Source organism: Oryzias latipes, chromosome 15 (genome assembly GCF_002234675.1).
Source record: "Oryzias latipes chromosome 15, ASM223467v1".
NCBI lineage: Eukaryota > Metazoa > Chordata > Actinopteri > Beloniformes > Adrianichthyidae > Oryzias > Oryzias latipes.
The window spans coordinates 27,249,124-27,270,359 of record NC_019873.2 but is presented as its reverse complement, the minus strand read 5'-3'; the positions used below and the strand labels follow the sequence as shown (position 1 = coordinate 27,270,359).

At 39.5% G+C, this 21,236-nt stretch overlaps 1 protein-coding gene across 3 annotated transcripts in view; it reads left to right on the top strand.

The window, feature by feature from the left end:
* Nucleotides 1-21,236, top strand: part of macrod2 (MACRO domain containing 2) — a 427,744-nt gene that overhangs the window by 247,587 nt on the left and 158,921 nt on the right. For all 3 annotated transcript variants that reach the window (XM_023963152.1, XM_023963153.1, XM_023963151.1), the window contains exon 6: nt 9,039-9,160. In XM_023963152.1, coding sequence (XP_023818920.1) covers nt 9,039-9,160 — 122 coding nt within the window. The remainder of the gene's footprint in view (nt 1-9,038; nt 9,161-21,236) is intronic.

The following is a 21,236-nucleotide window of genomic DNA, read 5'->3' as shown; positions in this document are numbered from 1 at the left end:
CCCCCTGTGCACTATGTAAGGATGAACAGTTAGTGCTGTTCCTGTGTTTAAAACTCCTGCAATCCCAGGTTGCTTTGCAGGTTTTTGTGTCCATTTTCAGGCTCTCCGTACAAAATATGTGACCATTGAAAATTCAACCAATGGAACTTTGATCAATCCGGGCCTCAGGTTTGGTAGTGACGTATGGATGGCGGCCCCTTTAATTAATGGAAGTGTCATCCGTTTGAAAATTGATCATGCAGGAGAAATGAATAACTGTGGTACATGCAGTGTTTGCATGCAGTCAGTAAGGGACCAGGCGCACCTGACGGACACACCTGAGGTTCCCTTAAGACGCGTTGACTCCTCTCTGCGACCCTCCACAGACCTGGACACCCAAAAACCTGCAGCCTCCGTATGAACGACTGAGGCTTTGAAGGCGTCATCAGTTTAGAAAAGATCGCTTTACTCTGAGGTGGGACACGCAGCGTTAATCTTTTTCTTTACCACCATTTGGAAAAAAAGGCTAAAGGTTTTAGTGACTGATTCAAACCAAGAATCACACTTCAAGCTGGTTACTTTAAATGTGGGAAAAAAAAACACAAACTGTGACTCTGAGGAAACGGTCTTATTTTGTGAAGACACTCGACATTCAGTGGCAACAGTCAAGACTGAGTCCTCGGGGGAATCGAGCATAAGACGCTGTTGCAGCTTTAACTGCCCTTTTGGTTCAGTCAGGCTGAGTTTAGCCTTCATCTTGGTTATAGGATGACCTCATGGTCTGATAGATTTCATGTATTTGTGTTAATAAATACAAAATACACAACTTAAAAAGTTAAAACAGCAGTTAAAAAAAACTAAGATCACAAAGGTTGACTGTTTTTCATTATAAATAGAAACATATTGATTTTTAACAAAATAAACACGAAAATAACATTTGGTTAATGGGTACAGAGACAAATGACATGTGCAAGGAGTCCCAGTGAACTTATACAGAAGATATAAGAAGATGAAATAAATAAGAGAATGTAGTGTTGGATCATAAATGGTCTCTTTAATAATTATGGCAATGTTCAGTCCAATGCATAAGAGGAAAGATTCACAGGCCTTAATAAAAGCAACACCTTTGTAGTCGACAAGTAAACTGGTTTGTATTCATCTCTAACCCTGGAAAAACCCACAGGGTCAAATTCAGACTTTTGTCTTTATTGTTTTTTATTTAGTTTATTCATTTTTTTAAAATCATTTTTGTTTTTTATTTGTATTATTTAGCCGCTGTACTTTAGAAAGCCAGAAGAAAATTGCTTTTGGGTTGTTCAGAGTTGAAGGCTGACGTTTGCATTTATGAAACCTCAAAAGCAGCGAATGCGTGTAGGACGTTGTTCTTCAGCCTCCCTCACATTCGCTGCACCTTTTCTCACTACAGATGTTACTGAAAACATTTGAGAGATTCTTGGAGAACCAGAACCTAACCATGTCGCTGAATGAAGCTGGGGGAGAGCGGTGGAACATCTGGCAGGTCTGCTCGGTGACTTTCTGCTGCTTTACTGAGGTCCCTGCAGAGAGCAGCACATGCACAACAAAACAACAGACACACAACCCCGTGTCCTTCAGCGTGTGGCAGATGTACACAGGGCTTTCTCCGTTTGGGAAAACATATGAGCCAGCAGAAAGATGGGCTGCAGACTAGAACGTAGCTCCCACAGCTTTTTGCACATCTGTTGTAATCTGATAGATTGAAACGTTCCTGTGATCTTTTTGAGTGACAGATGTTCACTTCCTGATAAGAGTGTCTTTCAGGTCTCTTAGGATTGGAAACTGGGATCAGAGAATTTAGCTTTTCTTTTTTTTATGTTTTTTTTGATGAAGAAAACCATCAGAACACAGGCTCCTGTAAATTTCTGTGATAGAATGTCATTGTTCTTTTGGAACTGCCCCACTTTTATTTCCCCTCTTTACCCTTCAGCCTGTTTGAGCGTGACAGAACGTCAGCGGCACTCACAATGGAAAAGCTCTTTTAAAGCCAAGTGTATGAATAATCACTAAGATACCCTTATTCCCTTAAAAAAACTGGAATATTAAAGCCGTAACAGCTGTAAATGCTTGGTATGCGTCAGATGACTCCAGAGCTGCAAAAAGCCTCTCCCTGTTTCATCCTGGCGCTTCAAGCATTAGGGGATCACTCGGCACTCTCTGTCACCATGACAACACCGGTTCCATGTCCGAGTGGGTGTACACACTTCATTTAGTAATCCTTACCGACCAGCAAGGGAACAGCTGTGTGCATGCTGAGAGGGTCTTAGCCAGCAATCATGACAAAATACACTTAATTTCTAAAAATGTGGTTACACTTGTGGGTATGATGAAATTAGTTTGAGTGGCAATAGTTACTGTATGCTACCAAACTTTGGATGGTGGGTATTTTTCAGGTTTTTAAAATTAATATTACTTATTACAAATACTCAGATTTTTTTTTTCTTTTTTACTATTTAGAACTAGATCTCTACTGATAAAAATACATGTGCTGTAATTTTTTACATTAAGTTTCAGCATCCAAAAGTGATGCATAAAAAATAAAATGGTTGACTTAACAGTCATTTTTTTTCCTAAGTGACTGTGGTATAAGCGGGATAATGCCCTCTGCTTTGCGTCGGATGGTTCACACCTCCATGGTTTCCATTAAGTTAGGGTTAATGCTCTTCGCGGCGTCGGTTTCAGGCTTCCACGGCGTTCGTTAATTTCTAATAATGCACAATTCGAAGGCCATTAACCCACTCATACCATGGTCACTATCAAAAGAAATAAGTATTGTTTGGTTTAGATCGCTTTTTTCACAAAAAGAGGACTATTTGTTACGTGGTGGTAACTAGACTGCAGCGGCAAAGGAAAGCGATATCTACGCCGATGGTCACAATGTGTTAAAAGAAGAGAAAGAGAGATAGAAAGTTCACCTCTTAACGCTCGTTTCTGTCCAGATGATGAAGCTAAAGTTTGTTTTAAAGAAGCTGGCGCAGTGATATAGAACATTTGAGCTACGTGACCGGAACTCCTTTTTTAGGCTTGCTTTACTCTGTGCATTATCACTTTTTAATGCAAACCCAGCAGCCAATCAGAATTGAGAATTTCTGATGATTGACATCTCTTCGGGCATCAACCCTAACGTAAAAACGGTTAAAGCAAACGCAACGTGTTGCACTTTTTCACGGCGTTATTGTGAACTACACCAAAGTGTCTATAGTTGCTTTAAATATGTTTGATTTCCTATGAAAAGTCTAAGACGTTGAAGTTGTTTTAAGTTCTGTGACCCTGTTCTAATAAGTTATGAGTCTGACTCCCCCATCAGAATTCCCTCCCTGATTCTCTGTGGCGATAGCGCCACGACCCCTGTCACCTGCAGGCGAGACACTAACTACCCATAAGTACTTCACACAAACCCACTTGGAAGAAGAATGGGAAGAAAAAAAGAAGAAAGAGTTGAGTCATGTCAAAGCAGGTGGATCTTTACCTCCTAAACCTGGCAACACGCCGTGTTCCTCTGTGACAGGCTGACAATGATTGTAAAAGAGACACGCGGGAACGAGAAAAGCCTTTGAAATAAGACGCTGCTTCTTGATTTTTTTTTTTTTTTTTTTTTTTTTTATACGGACCATTGAGCTCTTTAAAAACAGCTTTGTGACCGACAAAAGAGAGACAAGTCTTTTCACTTCACAATAACTTGCACTGGCTGGTTGTCGTGTACAAACAGTCTCTAATTAAAACAAGCATGAAAGAGTAAGCAGGGAAAGTTAAGGGACTGGCATTTTCCCGTAATGGGTTTGCAATGAGCATGAAATTATAGAGCAGCAGGTTTACGGTGGTATATAGCCTTCATTAGTTTGCTTATTAACATTCTTTAAGCTCGCCTCTTATTTTCCTATCACTGCACTTTTTGTGCTTCTGCTGCATCTAATAAGAAAATATTTATCCTATGATGTTTATCCCACCACGCTCCAAGTTGTTAATAATGCAATAAACGGGATATGCATGCATGTATTTTTTTTTTCCCCATTTAAAGCGGCTTACAAGATTAATATACATCATTTTCCCTTGTGTTCTAAAATTCTGTCTAAATATTTTTTCCAGCAAGGTTTTTTTTTTTTTTTTTAATTTTTATTCTTGTCTTGTTTATCTGAAATGGGGAAAAAAATCAATGTTAGCTGTGGACGGACAGGAGCTTTCAGTATGTGTTGTCTGTCTTTATTGATCTCTTTCTCTCTAATTTGCACCAAAGCATTACACTATTGTGAAGTTTCCTCAATCACATCAAAAGAGGCCGGCAGTTGTTTCCCAAAATCCCCTGAATGTGTCTATTTATTAAAGAAATCCGCCTGTGTGTGTGTGTGTGTGTGTGTGTGGGGGTGTGTGTACAAGCACACACACACAGGAACATACACAAAGAAAAACACTTACATGTATGCATAAACGTACACACACACAACTACACACCTACATGTAGGCATAAACACACACAACTACAAATAACTACACACCTACATGTAGGCATACACACACACATCTACACACCTACATGTAGGCATAAACGCACACATACACACACAACTACACACCTACATGTATGCATAAACACACATACCCACGCATAAACACATGCACAAACACACGGAAATGGACACAAAGGTACACACATAAACACACACATCAACGCACAAACACAAATAACTACACAGCAACGTAAACAAAGATACACAAACCTGCTTGCAGAAACACACAACAAAACACACACACACAACGATTAACATGGAGAATGATACTTAAACACAAATGTGTGTGTGTGCCACTTTTTTTTGTACGTGTGGGCATGCACATACATATGTATATGTATTGCATGCATGTTATCTGTGTGTTTTATTTACATGTGTATATGCATGGTTGTGTTTGTGTGTGTGTTTTTTTCCACGTATGTGTGTGTTTCTCTGGGTCTGCTGTTATATTTGTGTGGTTTTATTTCTCCATTTCTTTGTGTCTGTGTGGTTGAGTATTTTTGTGTGTTTAGGTGTGTGTATTTGTGTGTTTCCCTGGGTCTGCTGATGTATTTATTTCTGCTGTGTGTGTGTGTGCTACCTGGGAAAATTATCAGTTCTGAGTTGTGTGTTTGTTTTCTGTTGTAAACTGTTCTAGTTGTTCTCTTCAAAAAACATTGTGTGTTCAAGTCATCTATTTCTTTTTATAGAACCTTTCTTAAATTGTTTGTTAAACTTGGATAAATACGTTTGTTTCCATGTTGAATTTTGTAAATTGAGTTGAATTTTGTAAATTGAGTTGAATTTTGTAAATTGAGTTGAATTTTGTAAATTGAGTTGAATTTTGTAAATTGAGTTGTGTGTTCTCCATTGTTTGTATTTGACTAATAATGCTCTGAAAACACTCTGGTGTTTGTGTCATTGGTGGGAGCTCCTGTGTGATGGGAATGAAGAATAGACGAGTCTTGACGATGTTGGTCTGGATTTTTATGAAGCTGTCGAGCTGGTTTTAGCAGAATGGGGGTGCCCGTGCTCCCCCAGCCCTGCAGGGACAGCTGAAGAATTATGCAGTTGTGGGGGCTTCTCACAGACGTTCTCCTACAAGCCCTGAAGTAGATGTATGGGGGGGTCAGCCTGTGCGGAGTTTGTTCTGCTCAGACTGAAAATCATTTGGAGACGTCTCTGTCAGGATTTAGGCTTTTATCTTCTCCAGGTTTCTTACAATCTTCTCTTATTATTGAACGTGACACCGATTTTCAACTTTAGACTGTTTCTCTAAATAATTATAGTTTAGTCAAATTGTTTTTTAATAATCCTTTTGGTTCATGGCTCCTTATCTGCTGTGGACGTACACAACAATGACGGCGAGAGGTTTTCTTCATCAAATCTTTCATTTGCGTAAATAATCCCTTTTTTTTGTTTTGACTTCTTTGAACAACACTGAGAGTTTTTTCTTACTGTACTTCAGTTATGAAGTCATTAATTTTGTTAAGATGAGAAGCTCTCCAAGTTTCTATATGTAGATGATCATAAATTCAACCAGTTTAATATCTTTATGATTCAATCACTTTGATGTTTGTTATGATTCTTGGCTGACAAATGATAGAATAATGACATTTGGAGGAAACTGTGCTGTTGTGTGATGAGATCACACAACATTTCCTTTGTTTCCTGCTGCGTTCAAACATTGTAATGACTCAGAAACGTATTTATTCAAGTTTAAACACAGTTATGTTGTTGATACAAAAATGCGCCTCAGTCACATTTATAGGAATGAAAGTTTCACTTTTGCAAAAGCTTTAACACTTTTGCGTTAAAATTGTTGGTCTGACAGTTTGGATTTTATGATTTTATTTATAATTATTATGGTCTTTCTCTAATATGATACTTTTACATACATACATATATTTTTTTTATAAATCTGCAAATAAATAAAATAAAAAAGAAATCAAAATGTTTAAAAAAAAATTTTTTTTCCATAAATGTAGACTTTTAAACTCATTAGAAAATGTTTTTCTACTATAAGTTGGCAGCGTATAATTTTAATGACATGAAACAGGAACAGACAAAATGTTTGGAAGTAAATCAGGCTCTTCAACTTTCTGCAGCAAAGTCAAACTCATTTAAAAAGTCTTTAGTGTATCGCATATGCCAGCCGTGATGGGTTCCATCCTTTAAAATGATTAAATTACTGATGTTCTTTTGCCTCAAAAAGGACCAAACTGTCATTTTTAAGAAGGAAAAAGGGGGTCGGTCCAGACCTGTTTATAAATCAACAAAAATCTCGAACCGTTCTGGCTGTGGAGACGTCGCTGATCTGTCTTTATAAAAATATACTTGATCTTAAAACGAGGCACAACTTTTATACCCAGGAGCAGAAATTCGGAGCTTTAATTTAAATATCATGAATTCAACACAACTCTGGTTTTGACACTTTCCCACTCTCTAATTGGCATGCTCCTGTTCTCTAAAGATCTCTGTGAATTATGCACAAAAACAGCTTAGCATGTCTGTTTCAGCAGCATGTAGCACCGTGTAATTTTCCACCTGCTGCTATGGAAAAAGACGATCCACACAGCTCATTGCACATGAGTCAGTTTACTGGAATGAATGCAAACTTTTTGCTATTTTACTGCCTTATACACTGAAGTCGCACACCTGAAATCACAGAAACCATTCTTCACATCTGTAAGGATTCGTTTAATTGGATTTATTTCTTTTGTTAAAGCCGAGGAGTAAAAAGAAGCAACTTGTGTTTTTTGTTTTTTTCCATGGTGAACAAAAGGTCAGATTTTTATTCAAGATAAAAAACAAAAGTGTAAAAAAAAAGACTTAAGATGGCTCAATGTAAAGACAAACTGTTAAGTTTATTTTGCTTTTAACCTCCTAAACTGACAGTGTTCTCCGTAATACTTGAAGGCACAAAAATAAGTGAATTTACATTAAAGTAAATGGATAGCATTTCTACGTCTATTTCCCTAAAAAAAAGAAGCTTTTAAAAAGAAAAGCTGTTTTGTTGCATATTCTGCATTGTTTTTCCTCTGCTGTTCACAAAGTGAAGTTGTGTTCCTAAAACGTGAGTGTGCGGCGCGCCGCTGAAACCCTCCTCGTTAGTGTGTATAAATATTTGTGGGGACCTCTCAGGAATGCTTTGTGGGCGATGTAGAATTACTTCTTCTATATTGACGTTGACCTGCCCTGCCCAACATTGAGAAGGCCAAGGGTATCCAGGCCAAATGCAGAAGATTATGTTTCTGTCAAGTCACTGCTTTGATTGTCTTATTTTCCTGTCATCACTCCAATGATTCAATTAAGAAGCCGCATTCCTGAGTCTGGCCGGGCCCGACGAGGTTCCCAGTGATTGACAGGCAGGAGACATTACCATGCAAAGGGGAAGAGAGTACAGGCAGAGATATGAATATTTGAGTAGATGACATAAAAGAAGTTTGTAATTGATTTCCTATCTGAGCTTCGGCTGCATTTTTTGAATCGGTGCATTCTTCTCCGACCCGGTCGCTGGAGTCGTTGTGATGATTCATTGTCTCTTCCTGAGGACTAACTGTCGCATATTTTGTCAGGATTAAAATTTTTGTCACCCCGAGCTTCACGAACAGACGTCCAAAGACTTTCCTGAAAGACTTTCCTGGCGAAAAGTGGGCAAACGTGTATGGGGCCCGCACGAAACATCAAAGTCGTCGACCGCTTGGTGAACAGAGTGAAAATATAGGTGCACATTCTGTTCTACATAGTAAACCCACCCCAAACAGCAAGGCCTAGTGGGCCGCCGATGGGTTTGCCTCAGTGTCCATGGTGGCCCCACCTGTGTTTCCCCACATTTCATAAAGTGGACACTCAGTGGACTGGCTCACTACGCTAACCAGCCGCCCGGTGGACAACTGAGCTGTCCACCGGGCGGCCCAGCATCTGGTGGACAGAACTGAGTGCCCTCTTAAGCCAACGTGGGCAAACAGGCTAAGACTTCCCGTAATGAGAACTGAGCGCCACAGAAGGTCCTTCCTACCGTTGGCAATAAAACTCTAGAACTCTGTATCTCATAAATATATATATACTTCTTTGTACACATTGATATTTTGAACTCTGCAACTTTACACTTGACTGGATATTATCTGATTGTGTAAATACTCTGTGACAGGAGCTCTGCTGTAAATGCAATGTCTCCCTGGGATAATTAAAGAATTCTGATTCGGATCACCTGTATGTCATCAGTTTGTGTAGCCTCCATTAGCCTTACGAATACTTCCCGATACACTTACCACGGCAGTGGTACGTTCCATTTTCATGGCGTCCCTTGAGGTGCTCGTACAGGCCTGAAGGGAACTACAAGATACACTCTCTTTAAGTCTCGGCCGCTCCCCTGTCCAGATCTGGACAGCCCAAAGACCTGCAGCACTCGTACAGGTCAACCCCCCCACCCCCATAAGGGGTCATGTGACTAAAGCTTTAGTTCCTGCAGATGTTTTGAGACATTCCTCTTTGATAGATGTAGGGGTTTAAACTGCGCCGCTCCTCTTCTTGCAGATGTGATCCATACTGTTGGTCCGGTGGCCAGAGGTCATGTGGGGCCCACAGAGAGCAGCGACCTCGCCTCGTGCTACCAGAACTCCCTCAGGCTGATGGAAGAGCATAACTTGAGGACTGTGGTGAGTACAGGATTTCATCCCTTCAAAGTTCTGCGCAGTTCCACGTAGATGAAAGATACCGAGGATCGTTCCTGCTCCACAGAGATAAAGCATTTTTATTTTTTATTTTTGAGAACTTATGTCAACAGAAGGATTTAGCTCCTTTCATTTTACACACAGCTCCCAAAAAAAGCCTTAATCTTCTTTATCCAACAAACAACAGAGAACACAACAGCATGGCTGCTCTTTATGTTTGTCAAACGAAGACGCTTTTCCTGTGGATTACTCTGGCATGTCAGACTGCAGACAGCTCTTTATGTGCACCTTTCTGCTTTTTGGTTAATTACTGAGATGTTTCTCGAAGGCTTAAACAATGCTTCCTGAAAAAAACAACAAGTGAATTTCACAGTAAAAATTGAAATACGAAAGAATTTTTCTGTTTTTTTTAATTTTTTATTATTGGTGGAAAATTCAGAAAAATTACTGTACACATGCTCTCAGTTCATAAATAACACTTGGGCCTAGGATTGTGTTTTTGGGTAACCTGAATTAAATATAGCTGGGATTTATAGTAAACCATGTCTTAAAATACAAATTCTTGTTATTTGTATATTATTGCTAAAATGAATTATAATTCAAATTTTATTTAAAAATTTTAAAAGGAGTAAATAAATGGGAAAAATAATTATTATTTTAAATAATTCTTGATGTTTTTAGGCCGTAAAGCTCCTCATTACACACTACATAGACTTTTCTCTCTTGTTTAAACTCCATTAACAGAAAAATAAGTACATTATTTGAGAATTAAAACAAAGATCAGGTTGTGAGCAAAGATTTTTTTAAATGTAGCTAACCAATAATTGTGTAGAGTAGGGTTGTGCCGATGGACGATATCATCGTCCATCGTGATGGGTGACTGACATTCCGATGGAGAGACCACCATCGTGATGCCACGCCCCCGCCACGTTGCGCGTCGACATCATAAGCCGCGGTTACATGTACAAAATATCTTGATGGGATCAATGGTCGGATTAGAATCCAACCGTGTACATGGGCCCAGAAAAATGTTTTCAGAATATAAAAAAGTTCACTAAGGTCACAATTTCGGTCGGAATAAATCATTCGCACACGCGCAGTATTCGCACATGCGCAGTTTGAAAACCGGAAGAGGATACAACTTCCGCCGAGCGGCTTTTTTTCCAAACTTTATTGAAGGTAACAATTCAATACAAAACGATAACAGCGGCGAGCAGCTATATACATTGACATGTCAGCTCGGTAAAATACGAGACGATCTTCTAAACGTGCTTTTAATAATGTTACGGATATTATGAAACACCTGTTCGCTCATCATTTGAATTTTAATCCGTGTGGTCAGTGCTTTTTCTGAACGTAGCCAGGATTAGCAGTATGCTAACACGGGCTAACAACATTAGCTTTGGGTGGCGCTGCATCCTGTGAATAACATCAGCCTTTATTTAGTCGGGACACGACTGGAAACACAAATCCACGTGATTGATTGAATGTTTTCTAAGGACTGAGCGAAATTTCTGCTTTGAAGCTCAAACCGCTGTGTGTGCTGACGATCCGAACTGTGCTCAGACACACGTTTAGACCCGGTTCTGAGTTTGATAGCTCGTACCCCTAGAGCTGCGGGACGGATCGCAGTCTTAAATCTCCCACACATACCGCTCATGTACCCCCCCCCCCCCCCCTTCCCATCAAACATAAAGCTGTAAATCCGCCCTCCGCCGGTCCACTTCGCTAGTTAAGTGCAGGAGCGGACCACTTCTTTTCTATTTTGCTTGTTACTTTTTCTGTTAAAGTCACTTCCCTCAGTTTATACTGGATCATCGCGGATTAACCATTAGTTGGGAAATAAAATGAAAAAAGCAAAATAACGAATAGCAGTTATATAAGAACGAAAAATGTAAAAAATCCCCCCCCCCCCGACGATGTCATCGTCCATCCCGATGGTTGACAGCAAACATCGTCAACGGCCAAATTAGGGGACATCGCCCAACCCTAGTGTAGAGGAGACACCATGGAGAAGGTTGATTGACAGCCAATCAGGACGCAGACTAAAATGCATTGCAAGAAAAAAGAACACATGCAAACTTGTAATAAAAAAAAATCCTCAAAACAACGAGAACCGCAAAATATTAACCGCGTCACAGCGAGGGACGACGGTATTTACATTGTTTAACCTTTTTTACACCGGAGGTGGAGAAAAACAGCCTTGCTTCTGACACGGGGAAAATTGGCTTTGTGCTGTTTACGTTACTGTTGCATAATGTTGATTCCCGCTGATCGCGTCAATAGTCAAAGATTTACCATATGTCAAAGAGCGTGTGTTGTTTCCGTGTCGCTGGTGACATCTCCGGTGTTAAAGAGGTGATAGATGGGTGGTCTGCTAATGCCACCAATCCAACCCTCAGAGCTCCATTGCTTCTGTCTGTGTGGTGAGGTTCAGACTCCTGGTGTGTCCTTCATCCAAGTTAATGTTCTCAGTGAAGGAACGTCTCACTCACTCTTATGATTATGTCTCTCCTTCCTCAGGGGTCTAACAATAATTTTATAACACATCATTATCGTCCCATTAAGCTAAATGTCTAATGTTCTGAACAAACATCCTGCTTGGCTCCCAACCAGAGGCCAGCTAATGAAAGTACAGAAACCGTGACCGACCCCTGCCCTAAGACCCTCCTTCTCTGAGGAGTTTAGCCCAGTTTAGCCTAGTCTGTTTAGTTTAGTTTAGCCATTACCTATTGAATTCTATGGCTTGAATGATTCAATTCAATTCAATTTTATTTGTATAGCCCAAATTCACAACAACAGTCGTCTCGATGGGCTTCGTATTGGTAATTGAAAAAGCAAAACATATAATCAAAAGGATCGTGAATGCATAGAGTTAAATAGGAAAATACTAAATTGAAGTAACAAACTGACTAAGCTAAACTGGCATCCCTGCCCTTAGACCCCCCTTTGCGGTAAGGAAAAACTCTTAAAAGAAAAACGGATTCCGGAAAAAACGAAGAAACCTCAGGGGGCTATACTTACACCATCCAGGGAGACTATCAGACAGAGCATCTCTGAGGTTTTTAGGACATAGTATTATGACCTCAGTTTTTTTCTGGGTTCAAGAGGGGGTAATTAATTGTCATCCAGGTCTTGATGTCTCTGATGCAGGCATTCAGTTTCTCTATATTGTCATTCTGGTCAGGTTTCATGGATAAATACAACTGCGTATCGTCGGCATAACAATGAAGACTAATGCTGTGTTTCCTGATTACGTTTCCTAAGGGAAGCATGTAGATCATAAACAGGATGGGTCCTAAAACTGAGCCCTGTGGGACTCCATAGTTAACTGGAGTGCACTGAGAGGACTGTCCATTTACATTAACGAACTGGTACCTGTCGGATAAATAGGATTTAAACCACTGGAGGGCAGATCCTCTGATCCCTATGTCATGCTCTAACCTTTGGAGTAAATACTGTGGTCGCGCCTCTATCTGTTCTAGCCTGGCCTCCAAGTCTAACACAAGACTACACTTAACACACCTACAGCTATCTACACTAAAGGAGGCAGGATCATCACTAAACATATGGCACATGAGGCAGGAGAGAGGGTGAAAGGCAGAAGAAGTAGTAGCCTTGCTAAAAAAGTGCAAAGCTAGGGCTAGCAGTGTTTAGCTAAAGAGAAGTAGTTTATTTAGCAAACTGAGAGAAGGTGGACAGCAAGTGGTTAACACAGTAGTGCAGGGGTGGCGAACAAGTTTGACACCAAGAGCCGAATTTTTTCACTGTGAGAGTCAAAGAGCCACACAACACACTGACCTGCCAAGACGTACACACAAACAATTTAAGCCATATTATTTTCCATAACACACTCCTCTCCCTACAATACAACAGCAAGTATTGTACTTGTGTTTATTTCAAGGAAAGTGTCCACCCTCAATACACACATCAAATGCAGCTTAGCCAGAGTTAACACAGCGACTACCTTGGAGGTCAGACCCCCCCCCACACACACTCTCTCTATTTCACTATTTTCTCTGGCTCTCTCTGCCACACACTACTACTACTCAGTGATGGGCGGTGACGTTGATGCTGGTGAGGCACCGAGTCCTCTGAAGTCAGATTTACGATGATAAAAACTGAATATTTCACCGTACATCCAACAATATTTAACTGGTGATTCTTTGCAACTCAACATTCCTCTTTCAATGACCCTAACACCAACAAACACACAAACATCTGGAAAGAGCATCCTTCTGGTGTCTAAGTGATTCATATTCACAATAAACACATTAAATACATTACATTTCAGTTGTGTGCATCTTAAATTAATTTTTACCTTCATTAGAATTTCTTGCCTTTACATGTTTTTTATATAAAATTGAATGATTGACTTTTTGCATTAAAAGCAAATAATATATTAAATGTTACTACATTGCAACAGTTAAGTTCATTCGTCAGAGTATTAATCAACTGAGTTACCATGAAACTGGCTGCGTTATTCCCTCCCCCCGTACACATTAGAGCCCATTAAGTTGAAGCCAAACAGCATTCGAATCACTTCTGCAAACAGGTTCCTGACTTATGGTTTTACAATTGAGATTCCCCCATTCCCATGAGTCTTAGAGGCTGAAGGCAGGGCTAACCCCCGGTAGCCTCTCTGATCAGTTCCTTTACGTGAGTGTCGGTCAGAACGAACCGATGCCTTGAGTTCACGTGTTTCCAGGTAATAAACAGGACATATTGAGTAGAACGTGGACAGCAGATTGAGAGCAGCTCTTTCACACATGGGGATTTCTCCGTTCTCCAAAACGTAACAGGGCCTTCTTTCAGAGAGATTCCAGCTCAATCATCTCCGGTAAAGGATCCATGAGAAAAGTGATCTGCGGTCGTTTCTGTCCAGTTGCGCAAGCAGCGTCACGTTCTGCGCTTCATTCATTTAGATTGCAGCTTTCTGCTGTGAGCTCCACAAAGAAGGTTAAGTGAATGTGCACTTTGAAAAGCTTGTTAATAAAGGAGACAATTTGTGTCAGATCAGGAAGAGTTTTTTTTATTTTTGTCCGGGATCTGTTTTGTTCTTTTCTGCCATGAACTATTTTACTGCTTTCAAAAGCTCATAATAATAAATACAGTGACGCCATTCCATTCAGTAAAAAAGTAAGAATCTTCCCATTCTTCCAGAAACGTCGTGTTTATCTTTATACTCTGAATTTCACCATTTTGACCATGAGGGTAACGGTCTGCAGCACAACAAATGTGTATCTGTGTGTTCCGGCATTGGGCGTAACCCGCGCAAATGATTGGCGGTCACGTATGTGTCGGGAGCAGCATCAAACACACAGACTGCTAAATTACTTTTATTAATATTTATTATTTATTTTTAACACCCTCTGGGGGTTTGAGTGTGGTTTAAGAGGGAAAAAATTATGAAATGAGGCACAGTATATAGAAAATATGATGACACGCAAAGAGCCGCACGCTCATTGGCCAGGAGCCGCATGCGGCTCGAGAGCCGCGTGTTCGCCACCCCTGCAGTAGTGTATTCGCTACTAAAAGGTGCTAGTTGTGAATTTGAATATTAACCCAAATAACGCTTAAGTTAAGCAAAAGTAGTCAGGCTAATGCCAAACAAGAGAGCAACAGTCAAACACGACCAGCACTGGATTACGCTCACCCGGAAATGACGTCACAGGAACCACCCACCTGATGATTTCATGTTTATCATACAATTACCAGTATGGAGCCCATTGAGACGACTATGGTTGTAATATGAGGCTACATAAATAATATTGAATTGAATTGAATTGTTACAGACCTGTGAGTCTTTTAGGAAACCAAAGAACTATCAAAGATTAATCCTATTTTTGATTTTTGTCAAACCCAGCAGCATATCTTACAGTCTGGAAATGCAAAGTGCTTACAGGCACTTAGCATTTGAAAAACTGTCACTTCAGGTCTGTCTTTGCATTCATTTATTTATTCAACGACGCACAGCTTTTTCAGGAAACATCGTATTTGTTTTCATTTCAGACAAACTAGATTCTGTCTATGTATTTGCACAGCTGCTCTGTGTTGATCTGACCGAGGAACCTGGTGGTCGTTGATTGACAGGTCTTGGAGGATAGGTGTAATGATTGACATTATCTGAGTTACAGTGTATTTAGTTTCTTTTTGTTGTAACAACAGGCAGGAAAATGAGCCGTGTAGTACTTTTTCTGCAGCCGCCTCGCTGTGGAAGACGTTTTTTAAGAAAACGCTCAGCCTCTTGAGATCCTGTGATTGCAGAGTGAGTCACAATTGTTTAACTGATCGGGGTAATGCGTACTTTGACCCACTCACAAAGAAACAGCACTTCTAAAAGGAGGAACCCTGCAAAGTGGGTCTCTAAATAGGCATAAAGAGGTTCCACAAGTGAAAATGTCTGGGTCACCAACTGGGATTTCACCCTTTTAGGAGGTTGAGGAGGAAAAAAACACAGTTAAATGCAAAATCTGTGTGAGTCTGACACAATAAAAGGGAAAAGCAATGCCTTTTTGATCTGTGTTTCTTGCATGTTAGAACCAGCCTTGAGGCAGCATGACAGTTGTCTGCCACAGTCATATCAAAATCCCCCTCTATATGTAACATGTCAGGAGGGAATGAACACGGAATACCACTGAATTTCAGACAGAAAATGCTACAAGTCTAGCTTAAGGCAGCTTGGTGAATTTGAGTGAACATTTACCAAAAAACCCCAGAAGTCAGAAATGAGATGCAGGAGCTTTTCTGTGTCCCTTGATGTTGCAATCGCTCTCAGCTCCACTGGGATGGAATATAGAAAAATTCAAGATGTGTCTTTAGGCAACCCCAGGCGATTGAATTAAGTGGTTATTTTGGAGTTTCTAGGTTAAATAATTTTCATATTGTGGTATTTAAAAGAAGCTTTCAATTTTTCTTTCTTTATTTTTCTTTTATTCTGTGAAGTCCTGTAAATGAATTAAGTAGAAGTTTTTGCTCTTTTACGATTTTATGATTATTGCTGAAGTGATTTTTTTTTTTGGTTTATTCTCACTTTAAAATGTTTTTTTTATTTTAATATATGCTCTGTTAATGTAGAAGTCTAAACTCCTAAAGTCTCTTACTTTAAAATATAACACCACACTTGTGTCCTGTGTTTTTTATAGTTGTCAGGATTTGTTATTCACATCTGTAACATTAGTAATTGTCTGCAGGTTAAAAAGCAGACAAAGTTTTATTATTATTTTTAACAAAAGAAGAAACTGAGGTGAATGAGATCCACAAACCCTGCAAATCAACGGTCCCCAACCCTCGGGCTGCGGACCGGTAACAGTCCGTAGAACAGTTAGTACTGGATCACAGAGGAAAAAAAACACAAGCTTTTTATTTTTTCAGTTTTATTTCTAAACTGTCTCTAAAGAAAGTTTTATTTTGAAAAAAAACTACTGGATTCCCTTCACCACGTCGGACTCATTCTTCATGTCAAGTCGCTCAGATGTCTAAAATCCATCCGCTACTTTCTGAAAGCCGCTGCTCCGACCGCTCAACTGAAACCCTCAAACTAGCAACAATAACAAGAAACAAACATATTTGGAAAGTTTCTTTTGGCAGAAAAGATCCAGAGAGGAAACAGAAGAAGAGCCTTCCACTTCAACATAAAGGAAAGCTGCATTTAACTGCTCCAAATAGGAATTTATTGTGACAGTTGTTCCTACAGACCATAATAATAATGCAGAATATTCGACAACTGGTTGTCTAGTGTTACAAAGACGCTGCTAATAAAGTTTTTTCAACCAGTGGATTCACAATTATGATGATATTTAGAAATAACTGGTTTTGGAGACTGTCTTTTTGTATTTATCTGTCACATCATAACCCTTGTGCTATCTTGTGGGGTCAAAATTACCCCACCCTTCCATTGACGTGTTCTCCCTACCATGACAAAGGTGCATAAAGGTGGAAAGATTTCATGTAATCCATGGACACCAGTGAAGATCACAAATCATTGAAGAAAAAAGGTTCAGAGCACTGTCTAGTGGGTCTAAATGACCCAACCCCCAACGCTAACGTGCCTTGGATAGCACAAGGGTTAAACGGCTGATGATGTTGAAATTGGCGTCTGATTTTTTTAGCTTCAACTGTTACGATAAAATCTGTCACATTTTGTTGGCTCCTTGAGGATGAAGGTAAACCCCCAAACTTTCCCCTTTTCTTTTATTGTTGGAGGGAATTTGATTGGATTTGATTGATTTGGTTTCAAATTACAAGTTTACGATTTCATTTTGATTCAACATGATGCCGGGAAATGCCTCTGGATTTGTCAAATCTTGGCATTAGAACTAGTTTAGTTTGGTCAAAAAACAAATCCACGGCTGGTGATTTAACCTAAACAAAGAGTTGGACTTTTATTGATAAAATGGTCAATTCTGTCAGAAAAACTGTTATTATCATGAATTTTTGTCTAACTAAAGTTGTAATGATCTCAAAACCCCCTTTCCGTGTAGTCAATTCTATGTTTGTATTTCCTCCTTCCTGAGAGTTTTTCTTCGTTAATACTTTAGTTTCTCCAATAATGACAAAGCTCCATGTTTGGTTGATCTTTCTAAATCGTCTCCAGATGGTTGCTTGCACGTTTTTTCTTCTTCCCTGTGCGTCCTTGTGGCGGCCTGCTTCCTCTTTAGTGTCCTTTTCATCCAGTGAAACCTCAGGCTGAAAACGACGCCAAAATGGATGGATAGTTGTGTCGCTGTCCCTGAAATTAGTTTTTCTTCTTCTTTTAAAACTATAAATAAGACACAAAAATCTAATTCAAGCCTGTTTTTTTTTTCTTTTTTTCCTAATTCAATGTCAAAGAGGGGAAAAAATCTCTCCTAAAATATCAACCTAAATTATTCCCTCTCCTGCGGGGTGTTTCAGTAACTCATTAAGTGTAGAGACCTGAAAGCAGGTCTGTGTGTTTTATGTCTATGCTGCAATGCTTTCAGGATAAATGGAAGCAGATTTAGGACTCGCAGAGAGATTCAGATGGAAAAATATGGTTTGTTTGAGCCAAGACACTCGCTGTTAAAACCAGACATTAAAACTAAATGCTCTCTATAATGAAGAGACATTAAGCCTTCACACTTAATATGTTTAATATTTTTGAAGTCACTGCGGGGCCTGTTGGTTTTTCAGATCCTACTGACTGAGATTATGTTCTGTCTGCATGCATGGATTTTACGTGCATGTCGAAGATGCACAACAGTCCTCCTTTTATCGGAGACGGCGGGATGCTCCCCCCCGAGCTGCGACTGGCCGCGTCCTGCAGGCGGAGGGGCTGCTCGGCTGCAGCTCGGGGCTTATGAACAGCATGTTGTCAAACAGCCCCCTCCTCTGCTCACTGCTTGCTACATGACAGTTTGCTATTTGCCTCCTGAGCAGGTGGAGAGCCGACGAGGGGATCTAGTTCCCATTACGTCTTTTTCTTACAAGACCTGAACTTCTGTGGTGATCGATGAAAATCATAGACATTTTTTATATTATTGGTTATTAGATGCATTAATTATGATCCATAAACGGTTCTGGATCGTGATGTGAATTTTATATATTCAAGAATCGAAAGAATTAATGGGATTTACCTCAACCCTTGTGCTATTTTGTGGGGTCAAAATGACCCCACCCTGACATTGACGTGTTATTCCTACCATGACAAAGGTGGATAAAGGTGGAAAGATTTCATGTAATCCATGGACAAAAGTGAAGATCATTGAAGAAAAAAGGTTCAACGCACTGTCTAGTGGGTCTAGATGACCCAACTCCCAATGTTAAAGTGCCTAGGATAGCACCAGGGTTAAAGGTTTGAAGCGGAACAATAACGGGCAGCACATTTTTTAAAGGGAACACAAAGATGCAGAACAGCTGATCCACTCCCATGAAAATGGGGTTTTGGTGTTTTTAACATGTCCGTGTGACGATGGAGGACATTTATCAAGAAAATTAGGATTAAAATGGAATTTCCGAGGATCCAAATTGTAATGAATCAGAAACAGATGGAAAAAAATGCTGTTTACAAAAAAGGTTATTGCCCACAGCCTCCTGGGGAAGGGGGGGGGCGGGGTTGCTCCACACGGACAGTCCAACCCACAATTCATTTCTAATGAACTCTCGCTGCTCTACAGTAACTATGTCCTAGGTTTTCTTTTTATTTTGGATAAAAATGACACAATCGTTTCAGCGTAAGTCGCCATGAGAGAGAAGCGGCGCAGGGAGCTTGTTGTCCACCCAGCGTATTTTTTACGTCACAAATACGATCTTTGTCTGCTTTCGTCCTAAATAAAGAAATACTCAGAATTTTCATTTTCTTTTTATTTGAAGTACATGTTAAAAACACCAAAAACATCATTTTATTCAGAGTGGCCCTTTAATGCTGATCTATTGGAAAAAGGTCACATTATTTTGTTATTTAAAGTTGTTTAGTTCAGGGAATTATTTTTCTTTAAAAACCCTATTGTTTATTCTGTAAAAGATTTTTAATCATAAAACCAAACACTTTTCATGTCATACTTTTTGTGTTGGTAATAACAGTTAGAAAAGCAAATTCTTCTTGTCTTTACTTAAATGCATTTTGGTGGAGAACGGTCAGTCTCGTGCAGCGTCTGCAACCTTTAACCCTTAACCAGCCATTCAGGTCGGTTCCTGACCAACAACAATCCAGTGGGAGCTACAAAGTTTTACTTCACCTTCTAGAATAAAAAGAAAACACTGATGTGTATTTATGTTATTGTTACTGTATGATAATAATAAAAAAAATACATATATACATATATATATAAATATATATATATATATATATATATTAATATTTTATATATTATATTTATATTTTTTTGCATAAATAAAACATAAACAGAAATAGAAAAATAGCATTTTTTTTAATCTAAAATGGTTTATGACTTTTGACATCTTTTAAAATAAAATAGACCCTGTACCAGCAAAAGGTAGTGTAATATAAGCAGTGATTAAATAAAAATGTTGATTTTACTGTTGTTAGTTCAACTCAACCAAAAGTGTGTAAATATAACAAACCAAAATTAAATAAGTGCTAATTAAATCATCCTCTACCAAACTATCCGTGCCTAAAATCCCTACATTTGTTGAAATGATGAAAATCCCCCTTAATTCTGGTTGTGTTCCCGACTATGGATGGATTGTCTGTTTTCGTTTGACTTGTGATATGTAGGCGACGGACCTTCAGCTGTTTGTGAAGGAGTTAAAAAAAAAAGTGAGTTGTTTTTTTACTTTTTACTTTACAGTTACTTTTTTAACCAAGAAGCCACAATGGAGGGGTAAAAGCTCCGGTTGCAAACCCCCCTGGTGTAGTGTCTTGTGGGGAAGAGAAAACCTTTTTTTTTGAAATCCACAGACTCCAGATGTATTGATGATTGTTTCTTAATCAAATCGCTGAGGTGTCCATAGATTCCCAGCCCTCATGCTAGTATGTTTAATGTCAACAGTACTAGACGTTAGTTCACGACTTTTCCAGCAGATGCTAAACATTACATTTCCTGTAACATAAAGAGACTCTGAATTGTCATTTCCTTGGTGTGTGTAAAATCCGACTCTTGAGGATCTTATCTCCAAACAGCCATGAAGCCATTCAAAAGTGGAATCTGAGTTAGCCATGGAAGGTTGCTCCGATTCTTCCAGGAAGCAAACGCAGCATCTGTCTGTCGGGCTGAAAGAGACGCCGCCATCTGGAAAACATTCTGCCTCGCTCTCTGATTTGCTTTAGAGATTATACTAAGTACCCATTATGCTGTGACCTTTAGAACAAAAGAACGCCAAAAGTCCACTTTACTTATTGCACACTTACAAAGACAAGATGACAGAATTTTGTTCTGTTGGCTCCTAAATGAAACAAACTTTTCCTAAGCTTTTCCATTTCTGCTTGTTGCTTTTGGACTTTGATGGAGTTCTTGACTCCAGTATTTGTCTTTTTTTTAATTTATTTTTTTTACTATTTCAGGCTGTGGGTTGGCAGCTGCCAGTGTGGGCAGTGACAGGGTCTCAGACTGTATTTAGTGACCTCCTGTCTGACTCCCAG